The 14,139-nt window shown below is 49.7% G+C and overlaps 1 protein-coding gene across 11 annotated transcripts in view; it reads right to left on the bottom strand.

Annotated features, from left to right (window-relative positions):
* Positions 1 to 14,139, bottom strand: part of TEAD1 (TEA domain transcription factor 1) — a 261,388-nt gene that overhangs the window by 45,734 nt on the left and 201,515 nt on the right. For all 11 annotated transcript variants that reach the window (XM_032358729.1, XM_032358733.1, XM_032358737.1 and 8 more), the window contains 2 exons: positions 13,556 to 13,617; positions 12,341 to 12,465 (listed from right to left, as the gene is read on the bottom strand). In XM_032358729.1, coding sequence (XP_032214620.1) covers positions 12,341 to 12,465; positions 13,556 to 13,617 — 187 coding nt within the window. The remainder of the gene's footprint in view (positions 1 to 12,340; positions 12,466 to 13,555; positions 13,618 to 14,139) is intronic.

The raw sequence follows: 14,139 nt of genomic DNA, 5'->3' as shown, positions 1-14,139 counted from the left end.
ATCAAGGCTGGTTTCCCCAAAACCAAAGGTGAAGCACAAAACCAAAGAAGGGCAATTCTATTTTACAGGGCAGGAAACACATGTTTGCAAAACAACACCAACAGCAACAACTCAAATCCCAAGTGTTGGGGGCAATATATAAGCAGAAACAGAGTCCATGTCAAGAAGTCCTGGTATGAAAGCCCAAGACTACATTTCTTGTTTTGATTTCCAAAACAGAGCTTAAAACTGGTTTGCTCAATTACAAAAAGAAGTCTCTTTAGGCACTCAGGAGATAAGCTGACTATTAACATATCAATGACAACAACAAAAAAGGTACTCACTGTGCTTGTTGCTTTTACGGATTTCAGTAGAAGGAACCAGCATTCCTGACACCTTCTATGCTAGGCACAGGGATTCCATGACCTAATAGTAAAAAATCCCTCTCTTTAAAGAACCTACAGAATTGAAGGTATGGAGCTAGCTTACTGCCCCTACAGTCAGAATCACATATTTGCCCATGTAAATATAATGTTCTCAATGATTCCCACAAAGAAGACTGGGAATAACGACAGTCAACATCCCCTGTCCTACACATCACGTGACTTAAGGCAGCATTCGCCTGCTCTTTTCATACGAATGGCTGTATTTCTCCACACTAAACATACAGTGGTACCGGTGAGCAAGGAGCACCCATGTGGAACTCCTTTGAAAACATCCCTCAAGTTTCACAAGTCTAAGGTGGAAACCAGGATGAGAACCAAGTTCCCCCATTGCATCTGAGAGTAGAACACAAACTTGTAAGTTTCAGAAAATTTTCCTTCTTGCAACTCTTCAAAGCTAGGCACAGCAGGGTGTTTTCACAAAATGAGGGACTATGTGGCAAGAGGAAGATGGGGCCCTAATCCAGAAGAGGGAGCGAAGAACGCACCAGCCCAGTAGCTGGGAGGCTGACCTGGACGGCAGCCAGTCCAGGGTGCACGAGAAGCTGGGGGCTGCTGGAGGGGTGTCACCAAAGGGACAATAACCTGAAAAGATTCTGAGTTGTCAGACCATCTGGAGAAGAGTATGAGAACTCTGTTAGAAACGTTGGAGATGAATTTGTATAGGTACGTAAAAACCAGACCAAAGAAAAGGCAATAACCAACCCTAGGAAAAAAAGTTTCTACAATCCAGGAAATGGTTCTAATACATCACACATGAACCATGCTGTGTGTGACATTTACAGGCTTGTAATACAAACACTGGGTGTTAATGAAACCAAAAATTGTGATATAACCAGACCGGGGAATAGGAAGCGACGAGAACAAGTTCTCAGTTTATTTAGAAAGCTAAGTCCTGGTCTTCCACAGTAAGAAGTCAACAGAAGCTGCCCGAAATTAATGGGCTGAAATACACAGTGTGAACATGTTTTTTTTGAAATATGGAGAGAATATAGGAAGAAATGGCTGAAAAAGCTGTTAAGTAGCTGTCCCTAAGGAGTAGGACCGGGAGGTGAGGAGACATGGGGCAGAGGACTGCTGCTTTTCTTTACCGGCCGTGAGTCTGGTTCAATTTGTTTTATATACAAAGCGCGTGTATGACTTTATTAAATTAAATGAACAGCCAACTGAAAACGACGCTGGAACATCACGGAGTTTTTTGAGGAAGAGAAACAACTATAAAGGGAAACAAAAATATTGAGAGTTGTGCTTCAGGATGTTTATTCTAGCTGGTCACAAGTTCCCTTGGCTGGAGAGGAACTTGGTCAGATCACAGAGTCTTCCTATGGCTAAAATACTCAGGAGGGCTGCGCAGAGGCCGGGGTTCTTGTCTGCCTGCAGGGTTCACCAAAACACCAGCACTCCCCAGCAAAACCCCACCTCAACGAAGACTGTCCCGCAGCTCAATCTTAATACTCCGCTTTCTCTTCTGACTTGGGAAAATGCTCATTTGCTTTTTTCATGGTTATAATCCCCGCAGTCATTCCTCACAGCAGTCGTAAACAGCGACAAAGGTGAATGTAATCCTTAAAACTCAAAAAAGTTACTCGCGCTGGGCTATTCAGCTACCCTGGGGGTTTAACGAAGGACTTTTCCTCCTTTTCCAAATCAGTTCTAAGGTCACTCTCTTTCCTGCTCCCGCCTCTCCTCCCCTCCCTGCTGCTTGGGGAGGCTGCAGAGAGGGTGAGGGCCACTGGAACTCTGGAGTCGGCTGGGGTCCAAGTCTGAGTCCTGGTGCAGGGGCCACTTCCGAGTGGGGTCATCTAATATGGGCAAGTTCAGGGGCGCCTGCGTGGCTCAGTTGGTTGAGTGTTTGTCTTCGGCTTGGGTCATGATCCCAGGGTCCTAGGACTGAGCTCTGCTTTGGGCTCCCGGTTCAGAGGGAAGCCTGCTTCTCCCGCTCCCACCCCCACTGCTTGCATTCCCTCTCTTGCTGTCTCTCTGTCAGATAAATAAATAAAATCTTAAAAGATAAAATAAATAAAGTAAATAAAATGGGCAAGTTCAGCGCCCTGGGGCAGCTTCCACGTCCATAATGCAGGGGTAATCCTGGTACCTATCTTGAAGAAGTGGTACAAACATAAAGTGAGATAACGTGTGGAAAATACATAACACTGGGCTTGCACAGAATTTGTTACTATTATTGCCAAGTAACCATGATTGTTTCTTTACTTCAGACGAAGATCATGTGAAATTAAGATTATCCTGCTGATAGCCACGAAATGGAAAATACCAAAACTTAAAGCAGAGATTAAAAGGAACACATGAGACACACAGGGTGATTCCTACTCGTTCGTCACTGTAACGTGAGGCGGGGGTGAGGTGGGGGTGATGTGCACCCACAGCCTGGAGTGATCTGGCTCCCGAATTTCCCTCAGCCACGTCAATGCCCACTCCCTGAAGCACAGAGAGCCTGCTCTTAAAGTGCCCGTCACCACTGAGGAGACACACCGGAACAGCCCAACTCCCAAAAGCGGCCACTGGGTTTTCTTTTCTTTCTTTCCTCTTTTTTGAAAGCATGGCTAATAGGTTCTATTCCAGAAACCCCTGGTGAGGCAGCTCGCTGTCTGTGAAAAAGGACAGAGAAACCCAGACAAATCTTCCTGTCCTTGGCACTGGCGCTGCTTCCTCGGACCGGAGCTGCACTACCTCGTCTGACAGGAAGGTGGCGGTCTTCTCCCAAACTTGTTTCAAAAAATCCCAAGTATCTGAAGAACGCAGTAAAACCTTGAAAAATGACTGCTGTCAAATAATACCAAGAGGAAAAATTATAATCCACTTAGGAATTTTAAGAAACCAAGACAAATAACTCATGTCAAGTCGGGGCTAATGTACAAGTCAGAACAGAACGGGGATGGACAGATCACCTACATTTGTGTCCTGTCCCTCTCCTGCTTGGGCTCTGTCCACACATCCCCAGGACAGCCCTGGCAGCCTGTGATAACCCCCGGGCCCTGCAAGGACAGGGAGTGACCGTGGGGCCAAGGTGGGGAGGGGAGAAGCTGGGCGAGTGGTGGGGTGCGGCTGGGTTGGGCTCCAACTCCAGCAGGGCCTCTCCTCATCTGTTAACTGCTCCAAGGCACCGGCCCTCTTCTGGCTACTTGGCACCCGGGCACTGCTTCATCCCCTCCCCTGTGCTCCTCTCAAAAATAAACAGCATTGAGAGCAAAGAATACGGAGCAAAAATCAGTCCTTCCTGCCGGGATCTCACACCAGAAGGCCTCACCTCAGCCCTGCCTCCCACTTCTACCACCACCTTCGCAGAGGGGCTGTCTTCCCCCACCAGGGTGCGCGGCTGGAAGAGCCCACGGGCCACGTGCATGGACAGCAAGTGGGAAGGCAGGCACATGGGGGTGCCAACCTGCCAAGGAGAACAGATGGAGCCTGGCCGGGCCTCTGTGAAACGTCCATAAAACCCAGATTTCCAGATGCTTTCAATTGCCTCGTCCCCCCGATGGCAAGAAAACGCAGGGTGAGTGCCCGGAGCGGCTCAGACACGAGAGTAAACCATGCACCGCTGGGAGAGACTCAGCAGCGAGGATGGCTCCGCCGCTGCACAGGGCAGAGCGGAGAAAACCACACACCACACCACAGTGCACCAGCCTCCCAGCCCCCAAATGCTGCACAGTTTGTGATCTACCCGAAAACTCGGCCGGGGGTGGGGGGCACATAAACGCTGGGCACGGCCCACCATCATACCTCCGCTGTAGGCTTCCTCGGAGATCTGGGAAGGCTGGAGGTGCTTTCTGACCATTCATTCTAAACACGGGCGTGTCCATTACCGACACAGGGAGCAGAAGCCAGGTCTGCTGCTATTTCTGGGGTGTGCAGCCCATGGCAAGCTGCTTAACCTTCCTGGGTCCTGGCTTCCTCCATCTGAACATGGGGCTGTCACCTGGGCTCCACGGGTCCACGGGAAGTTCCAACGACTGAGCAAACACGACAGTCCTGTGTGAGCCCCAGCGTGCCGCACAGACGCTGGTACACAGGTGTACTATTAATGAGATCCACCCGCAAGCCATAAATGGGGGGGTGGGGGTGTTGGTGGAGAAGGGGCCTCTTTCCGAAGGACCAGAAACCAGATCTGCCCAGACAGCCATCTCCCCATGAATCCATAAATGCACTGCCGCCTGTGGCCACAGCAGCCGGTTTTGGAGGCTTCTCCAAACCCTGCCCTTCTCCGCCCGGTCACAACACTGGCAGGGGCTCCCCTGGCCCTCTGGAGTTTCCACCTTGCTATACTCCCGTATATCTCCAATCTAGTCCCCACTCAAACCGCCTGCCCTTCATTCTGCCACAGGCCTCATGGATTTCAGACCACCCGAGAGCTGCGCTGGTCACATTTTCCCAACCAAAACCAGGTTCTGTGTTCTAACAAAGGAATTTCGGTTCATCTGTGACTTTAGGCCTTGGAAAGGAGCTATAAAAATATGAAAATTAAATCATTCATGGGGTCACACTGACCAACCGCCTTTCTGGAAAAGGAAAAGGGGATTTGCAGGACGTGTCTGCGGAACTGCAGGGTGTGCTCCCTCAGAGGCCTGCCCTGGCCTTCCCCAAAGAAGAGGTGCTGAGGAAACGTCCTTCTTCTCGGATGATCCTTCCATGCCTGGTCCCCTCCAAGTCACACTGTGAGAGAATCCATGATAAAGCACTTGCTTGGTAAGGAAGACCTCCCGAAACGCTGGTTATCGCTGCCACCTCCCCTCCAGTTCCTCAAACCACGGGCACTGGATGCAGACCAACTTCAATCTCCAGCTCTGCCGTCGATGAGCTGATTCCTGGGCTCAGTTACTTAAACTCTCTGAGCCTGTTTCTAATACCCATTTCAGCAGGTTTATTTCGATGATGAGAGGCAAGAGTATGACCACATGGCAATCCTGCTTCCTCTCTGCTCCACGGCTCCTCAAATGACAGTACCGTCTCTGGTCCCCAAAACAGTCATCTCCACTATGCTCTTCCTCCCACAGCTAATCAGACCCAAGGCCTTTGATGCCTCTCCCCTCAGACACTCCCTATTTTCTGTACCCCTTGGGCCTGGCCAGGCCACTGCCCTGGTTTGGTCCTTGCCACCCAACACCTGGGCCAGATGGTCACTGCCCTACCCTAGCCACTCTCTGACCTGCTGCCACTGTCAGCTTCCTAAAACACAATCAGACCACAGCTTCTCTTTCAAAAGGGGAGTGAGATTCATGTTTTGCTACATATGTATTAAAACCTCTGGAAAGATTCATCAGAGGGGTGTCTGCATGGTTCAGTCCATTAAGTAGCTGCCTTCAGCTGGGGCCACGATGACACGGTCCTAGGATCAAGTCCCGTATCGGATCCCCTGCTTGGCAAAGAGTCTGCTTCTCCCCCTGCTTGTGCTCTTTCTCACTCAAAACAAAACAAACAAACAAACAAACAAACCCAAAAAACAAAACAAAAAAAACACCCCACAAGAATCTAGCAACAGTGGTTAGAAGGAAGGGAAGTCTCTCTCCATTGTTTTATGCTTATCAACTTCGGACTGTGTGAATTTATTACGTACTCAAATGATCATTAATTTTTAAAAAAATGATTCTGGTTTCCACCTGAATTTCAATATGGTCCAAATCACCCAATGAGCATATCCTCTCAAGCCTGGTTCCTTCCATGTCTCTGGCCCAATTTTCAGCTACCTTACTACAAGATGTTCAGGCCACAAATACACTCGTGGAGTCCTCCACATGGTCCAGGGATGCCACTGTAATGGCCAGTGCCACACACGGAGACCATTAGAGCCCTCACACAGACCGGAGTCAGGCTGAGCACCTCTGTCCCAAATCTCACACTGCTGTTAGGGATCAGCCTTCTGGAACCACTGGAATAAACATGCTGTCGCTACAGCACGATGGGGGGGGCATGTTCTAAAGTAGGTGGAAACCCTCCTCGCTTCTTTGCCCCAAACCCCGAGAAGAATCACAGCCCCAGACATTCGAAAAGGAGCTCAGGGAAAATCCAGCCCGACCCTCTACCCAAGGTGAAAGGCACTGTGACAGCCAGCCCGGGCTTAGAGAGCTCCTATGTTGGAAGGCAGCTGTCTTTCTGTTTGAAGAATTTCTTTATTCCTTCAAAAGTACAGGGAGGTGGTTAAGAACAGAGTGGAGCCAAACCCTGGCAAGGCCACTTCCTGGCGATGGCTCTTGGTAATGTACCTTCGTGTTTCTGAGCCTCTGTTCCACTATTGACAGACTGCAGAGCAGCACGGTATCCACGTCATCGCGCTTGGCATAGCGTGCTTGTCACACAGCTCAGGAAGTGCTGGCGGCTGTCATTACTGCTACAATATATAAAGGTATTTCCTCGAGTGAGTGCAGCTGTGCCTTTCCTGTTCAGGTCTGTTCCTGTACCCACCACAGCATGCACCTCCCTTTTCTGCAAGACCCCGCTGCTTCGAAATCTAGAGAGAAGCACGTCCTTGTTTCTCCCTCTCTGTTCCAGTTTTCCCTTCTCTGGTTGCAGGAGGGCTGGAGGCACCTGCCACACCCCTGGGGTAGGGGCGGAGGAATCTTGCTAGGCTTCATCAGGAAAACCACTCCCCATGCACAAGCAGAGAGCCCAGATTTTCACTGGCCTAAAGGAGCCGCTGCCTCACTTGGCCAGATTTCAGGCAAGGTGCTTTTAAATGGCCCACCCTGGGTGGGGGATCGTCCACTCAACACTTGAAGTCCTTGCATATGTAACAGTGAAATCGTGTAGAAAAGTGTATTTTCAAGCATTACTAACCACTTCCAAAATAGTCTCTGTTGTTTAGAGTCTTCCTTCCTTTCTTCACCCTCTGCTGTTTTTCTCTTAGCTTCAAGCGGAGCCAGAGGTAACAGAGGGACCGATTTGCTGGTTTTCCACCAATATAAACAACCACTGATTTGGGGGAAATGCTGCCGCCAGGTTGGTACACGACGCGCAGCCAGCAGGGGGCGATCATCCCCCAGACGACTCTTCTCCCCGCCTTGCTGACTCCCAACCAAGCTCCTCAGATAGGAGCGGATCCTGAAGCCTTCTGGTCATCCTCTCCGCAGCGCAGTCAGCAGACCTGGGCCACCATCCCGCTTTCAGTGGCTGCTGACTGGCTACCCCGGGGGCAGGCTGTGTCCTGGGATGAAATAAAATGATGCACACTGCCAGCTGTCGCCACTGCTATCGGGCGGGTCTACTGGCGTTAGCACCGCCAGGGACAGTGGAGTCGGGGCCAAGTCTTCCATGGTGGCAGTGGGCACACGCGTCGTAAACTGAAGAGGGATTTTCCAGAACAGCTGGTACCAAGGAGGCCACCCTAGCCTAGGGACTAGGCGAACTGGGTCCTACACAAGTGTGTGTTCAAGCCCCGGCCCCGGAACTAGCTTATAGCTTAGACAAGCCATTGCTCCAGGCCTCTTCCACAAGAAGAAAATCACCACAAAAAGAAAAAATCACCTACCTCACTGAAGTGTGATAATGATGAAAGAGATTGTTAATGAAAACTGGCACAGCACCCAGCCCGTTAATGTGTTTGTTCGGCATTTGTCACCATGACCCATGACCTCACTGACTCCAAAGAGCCCAAGCCCTTAGAAGGAGGTAGGGGTAAATGTGTGTGTGTCTGTACACAAAGATTCGTGTACATACACAACACAAAGTTGAAATTGTTTGGGGACCTTTAATTGTTGCTTTGCTGGCTTCCTTATCGAATTAACAAGCTTAAAGTCTGATGCTGTATTTTAAATACTGTACATCTAACTTTGTTAAAAGGTAGCAGTGGAATGTACTTCAGATGGCTTTAAATTCTCCTGTTGCATTAAAGTCTGAGAAGCCATACAAAGTCTGACAGCCCAAAGAATCCATCCACAAGCCCCAAGTTTTTCCAGTGTGACCTTGGTCCTGAAGCGTCATTAAACACTCACTCTAACGGCACCCTGTGTTTGCAAAATAAAGTGCCCATTGTGGGATCTGAGAAGCTGGAGCTTGGAACCCTGTCATTGTGCTTTAAATAATTTTGTGAATTATTAATTTCGATGAATCCCTTTTTTTTTTTTTTTAAGATTTTATTTATTTATTTGACAGAGAGAAATCACAAGTAGATGGAGAGGCAGGCAGAGAGAGAGAGAGAGGGAAGCAGGCTCCCTGCTGAGCAGAGAGCCCGATGCGGGACTCGATCCCAGGACCCTGAGATCATGACCTGAGCCGAAGGCAGCGGCTTAACCCACTGAGCCACCCAGGTGCCCACGATGAATCCCCTTTTCAGTAATCACCTTTTTTTCCCAAGGTTCCCCCCATTTCCTCCTTCCACAAGAGCCATCCTTTAGGCCCTTACATTTCTACTGAAATAAATTCCTATGCCATTATTCACAATCCCCCGTGTATTCATTTACACACATTAAATTCATTTGTGTAATTCTGCCAAATAAGTGTTTATAACACAGGAATGTGAGAAGCCACATCAAAAATGACATGCATATTATAATGTAACAATACAATGTCACAACAGTGACAGACCTCTGGTTGGCACGGTCTAACAGACCTAACTGGGTGGCTCATCAGTTAAGCGTCTGCCTTCAGCTCAGGTCATGATCCCACGGTCCTGGGATCAAGCCCCACATTGGGCTCCTTGCTCAGCGGGGAGCCTGCTTCTTCCACTCCCCCTCCTCTCTGCTTGTGCTCTGTTTCTCAATCTCAAATAAATAAATAAAATTTTTGAAAAATCAAATCAAATCACGATACCCAAGTCATGATCCCAGGATCCTGGGATCGAGTCCCACATCTGGCTCCCTGCTGCACAGGGAGCCTGCTTCTCCCCCTCCCCCTCCTCTCTGCTTGGGCTCTAACTCAAATAAATAAACTTTTTAAAAAATGAAATGAAATCATGATACAAGCCAAAAACCATCAACATATATATTAGAAGGTATTATTACTTTCTGAAATTATATATTTTTAATCTAAAGAGCAAGTGATTTTCAAACGGTGAAGAAGGGCCGTTACTCCACAGAAGCACTCAACGTCACCTTACGTAACGCGTGTGTCCCTCTCACGTCCTCTGGAACACAGGCTCAGGGAGAATGAGACTTAGCTCCCTAACACCTGGAAGAGTGGCTGCCATGTAGGAAATGTTTAAAATTATTTGTTTGGATGAACTCCAATTTCTTTCAGTCCCCACCTCATGCCCCTGCTGAAGTATAATTGTGTTCTCAAGAGGCCCAAAGGTGTTGACTCACAGCAGGTCTTGAGTTTACTTCGGGGCCTCTGAAGGCTGGTACTCAAGTTCAATCTTGAGAGCCAAACCTTTCCATTAATCACTAGAAGGCCACATCCAGCCGAACCAGTCTGATTATCATGTGGACTCCTAAACATGGCTGAAGCATGAAGGATCTCAGGCCTCTGTTCCAAGAGGGCTGGGGGGGCCCTGTCTTTATGAAACTATTCACCAACTTTCTTACTGCTTTCTACACTAAGTCATCACCTCCAGAATGTTCTTCTCCCCTTTTCTTCCCCCACCTTCCAGGGGAAGGGTGACTTCCTCAAGGAAGCCCGCCCTGTCCCGTTCATCACTCACAGTGCTCAGTGCACTCGCTTTGCAGACATCCCCATGCTTCACAGTGACTTCGTGTGTGTCTTCTTGGTAGACATTACACCGCACATGGGCAGACACAGTGCCTGTCGGTGCCATGCTGAGCTCCCCCCGGGACAGCGCCTAACACGCAGGAGCATGTGTTCCTAAGCATTTACGGATTGGGCTGAATGAACCCAGTCGTTCTCAATCTGAAGCCCAACAAACTAAACCCTCGTTCTCCTGGAGCCTGTGTTCCAGAGGAGAAGATGCGAAAAGTGTACACATGCAATAGCAGAAAAAGGAACTGGGTATTCCTGGCCCTAACAGGTCCATAACTGGAGAGGACAGCACAAGAGGGGGCTGCCACAGGCTTTTTAATCAATCAATCAATTTTTTTTTTTGGGTGATAAAATATTTTATCATCTTTTAACCAGAGAAACAACTACCATCTTGGGACTTTTCCTTTCCAGTGTCTTGGAGCTCTGTTCTTTAAAAAACGGTCAAAAGCAAAGAGAGAGACTGGGTCACACAGGAGATACCTAGACAGAGAATTTCAAAACTGGGGGTGGTTTGTAGTAGTGAAAAGAGTATAATGAAATAGATTTGGGCTCCTAATCCCTCTGCTTATTCACTAAACATCCTAAACTGTTTAATGCATCTGGGCCTCAGTTTCTTCACCAATAAAATGGGGGAAAGTGAATCTACTCATGGAGTACTAGAAAGACAGAATGAAATAGTTAACCAGCGCGTACTCTGTAAGCATCAATGCAAAGTGAAAACCATCGTGGGGCTGAAATCCAGTCTTCGGCCAAAGTATCCCCTATGCTTTCCAGAAAGAACAAGAAAAAAAGAATTAGGAGGGTAATCTTTTTAGTTTTTATCTCAGCACCTCTCAAGAAGGATTTGATGCCATCACCATCACCCTTCTTAAAAAACCACTCGGCCACAGCAGAAGAGCGATCCAGCTGGCCTTTCCCCCTCTTACCTCAATAAGCTGCCTCAATGGGCCTAATGACCTACTTTCCATCTCTTTCTTCATTTTTTTCTCCGAATTTCAGAACAGGCTCTATTTTACTACCAACTCCCAGACATTCACAATTCAGAAGCAGAAACGTCAGAAATGTCCATGGAGTCTCCACTCTGGTGATGGCTTGTGGCGTCCCCCGAGTCAGAGGCCGTCCGCGGAGCTATAGTACAAAGACCCCAGAGAGGTCACCTCCGCCTGTTCCGTATGCGGGTATTTACACCAGACGGTGAACTCATCCCTGACGCCTTCTTCTGACGACAGCACGACCACAGAGTAGGGAACACACAGAGAGCCTGGGACCTCTGAGCGTCGAGAGCCCTGAGAGCAGGGTGGTGGGGTGAGAAAGAGCGCGTGGAAAGGAGTTGGGGAGGATCCGGAAGACAAACTTCTGATTCCTGCCTTTTTGCCTCAGGCTCACCCACACACAGATGCAACACTCAGACGCACAGCTGCCAAGGAGTGGGAGTGAAGACGGGGTCTGGCGACTGTCGGGTGGGAAAAAAGGGGGGGCTCACATACGTATGGGAAGTAACGGGCCGGACCGAGCAACAGTGTCACGATGGGCACTAGACGGGGCAGGGAAGACGGCAAAGAAGAAAAATGACAGAATCCAGGTGCCAACGTGACTGGTGCTTAGCGTCGTAACGCACCGCTTTCTGGATCGTACTAAAACACCAGCTTGTTACTTCTCCGTAAGAAGAGAACCACTCGCTATCTTGAGAAAGGACAGACTTGCAAACACAGTACAAAGTTAACAGCTAACTGCTTGCTTAGGCTTGAGTTTTAAAAACGTGAATTTGAATCGCCGATCTACTAGATAGTAACTGTGTGACTTAATTCTCTATTTATATAAGGAATTCTTAGAGAATATAATATATAAGGAATTCTTAGATTATTCCTTAACTTCTCTGTTTCCTCATCTGTCCCACAGTACCATACCTTACGGAATTTTGGGGGGAGTAAAATGTGGCCATTTACAGAAACAGCTTGGCATGGTGCCAGCCACATGTCAGGGTTCAAGAGCTGTCACCTGCTGTTCCATTTTCCTAAACCCAAGAAGAGCCTATTAGAGTCCTTCCCTTCAAGCTCCAGCATTCCCTGGAGTCTGGGGTCCAGAGCGCTCATAAATACCCGGCTCCACAATTCTACCTACTTGTCCACAGATAGACCTTTTTATGTAAGTGAAAGTCTGGCTCTTCTGACCCAGGCTGTTTGGCAGGCATAGGGGAGCGGGAAAGGAGAAGGCAGGCACAAGAATGTGAAGGGGAACAAGAATGGGATTCAAGGCACACCTCGCAGCACACTCACCGAGTCTGGGTCTCGCTGCTGTTCGAGGAAGGCTGAGAATTCCACCAGGCGAAGTTTGGTTGTGCCAATGGAGCGGCCCTGCCAGGCAGGGACCGAGGGAGCTGCGGCTGATGCCGGCTCGAACCCTGGAAGACCAATCAGTACCTTTAAGGCAGGCCCGGCCCCGTGCGCCTTACCTCGGGCCTGAGGCCAGGGCTGGGGCTGGGTCCTGCAAAACAGCTCTCCCTCACCCACCACCCCCCCCACACACACCAAGAGTCTAGGGGCAGAAGGAAGTCAGGCGGTTGGGGGGATTCTGGCCAAGGACCCAGAGGCACAACGCTAGGTAGCGCCTCACCCGGACAAGGGGACCGGCTGGGCGCCGGCTGAAGAGCCTGGAGCGAATCCTGCAAGGATCCCAAGGAACTTCCGGGGACTGCCCACCTCCCTCCTTCAGACTGCGGTAACCAGCACTACAGAATTACTCCCTCAGGATGCCCCATGGCACTGAGACAGAGTGCCGCGCGTGAATCCGCGTCCCATCTGGGGACTCGGTAACAGGCAGCAGTTGAACGGAGTGACCGCACGTGCACACAGGTGCCTCGGCCAGATTCCGGTTGCTAGTTGAGGCTTCTCTGGAAGCTCTTCGTTAAAGAGAGGGAACAGGGAACTGAAACCTACTCATAGAATAAAGGGTGGCTAATCCCTCTCTGCCCTCAAGTTCTGAATTGTCCAATTCAGCCTGCTCATGACCAGGAAGGAACCACAGCAACTTCCCCTTCCAAGGGTGACCCAGGGTCCTCGGTGAAAGTGATCGGGCTTCCCTTTTCTTTCTTTCCTTTTTTAAAAATTGAGATATAATTGAGATATCCACATCTTTGTTTTCTCCTTTTTAAGTAAACCTATTTTTCCTTTTTCAGTAAACTCTACACCCAATATGGAACTTGAACTCACGACCCCAAGATCCAGAGTGGCCTGCTCTACAGACTGAGCCAGGTGGGCACCACTGGCTTCTGTTTTCTTTAAAACCCCATCGAATAAACTCCTGGGAAGTGACTGGGGACACTGAACATGTCTGTGACCCTTCCGAGTCCCAGGCATAAGGAGGGTAGGGGCGAGGAGGGGGTGCCCAAGGCACTGCTGGAACCAGGGACAGGCCTCGGTGGAGCGAAGTGATGGGCCCAGCTGCCAGCTGCCCAGGACAGTCCTCTGAGGCAGAATCCCTTGGAGACTCACCTGGAATGGGGGCTGTGACCGCTGGCTGGATGGGGTAGGCCTGTTGCACGAAGGGCTTGACGCTGGGGGCGGAGGGTGGAGAGTCAGAAGTCAAGAGACTATAGCAGTGGCTACTCCCCAGGTCTGGTCTTGGCCAAGGCTAGGGAACAAACCTGCACCCTGTATCCCCCCCTCCCCCCATCAGCCTGATTCCCATATGCTGTGACATCTAATTGAACCTCTCATCTCATCCCTGCAGCGACCAAGATCAGGGCTCACCATGCCCAGGCAAGGTTTGGGCTATGCTCAGGCTCCCCTTCTCTTGGCTAAACAGCTTAAGTTCTTTCGAGAACAGATAGGCAGGACTTCCTTTCTGCTTTTATCTCTAAACGAACTTCAGCCTCCAGTTTATGAGGCCTGTTTCTCTTGCCCTCAGGGCAGCAGGAGGTTGTCTGTTAGCTGCCCTCAACTCCCAGAAGACCAGATGGGCTGGGCAGGAGTGCCTGCACTGTCCACTCTCGGACAGACACTTTTCAGGAAGCCCCAGGTTCTGCCCTCCAAAGCCACAAAGGCCCAGGGCCCCCATCCCTATTTCCAGAGGGACG

The sequence above is a fragment of the Mustela erminea genome, chromosome 9 (genome assembly GCF_009829155.1).
Source record: "Mustela erminea isolate mMusErm1 chromosome 9, mMusErm1.Pri, whole genome shotgun sequence".
NCBI lineage: Eukaryota > Metazoa > Chordata > Mammalia > Carnivora > Mustelidae > Mustela > Mustela erminea.
Note: the sequence above shows the minus strand (reverse complement) of the source record. Positions and strands in the feature narration are given on the sequence as shown.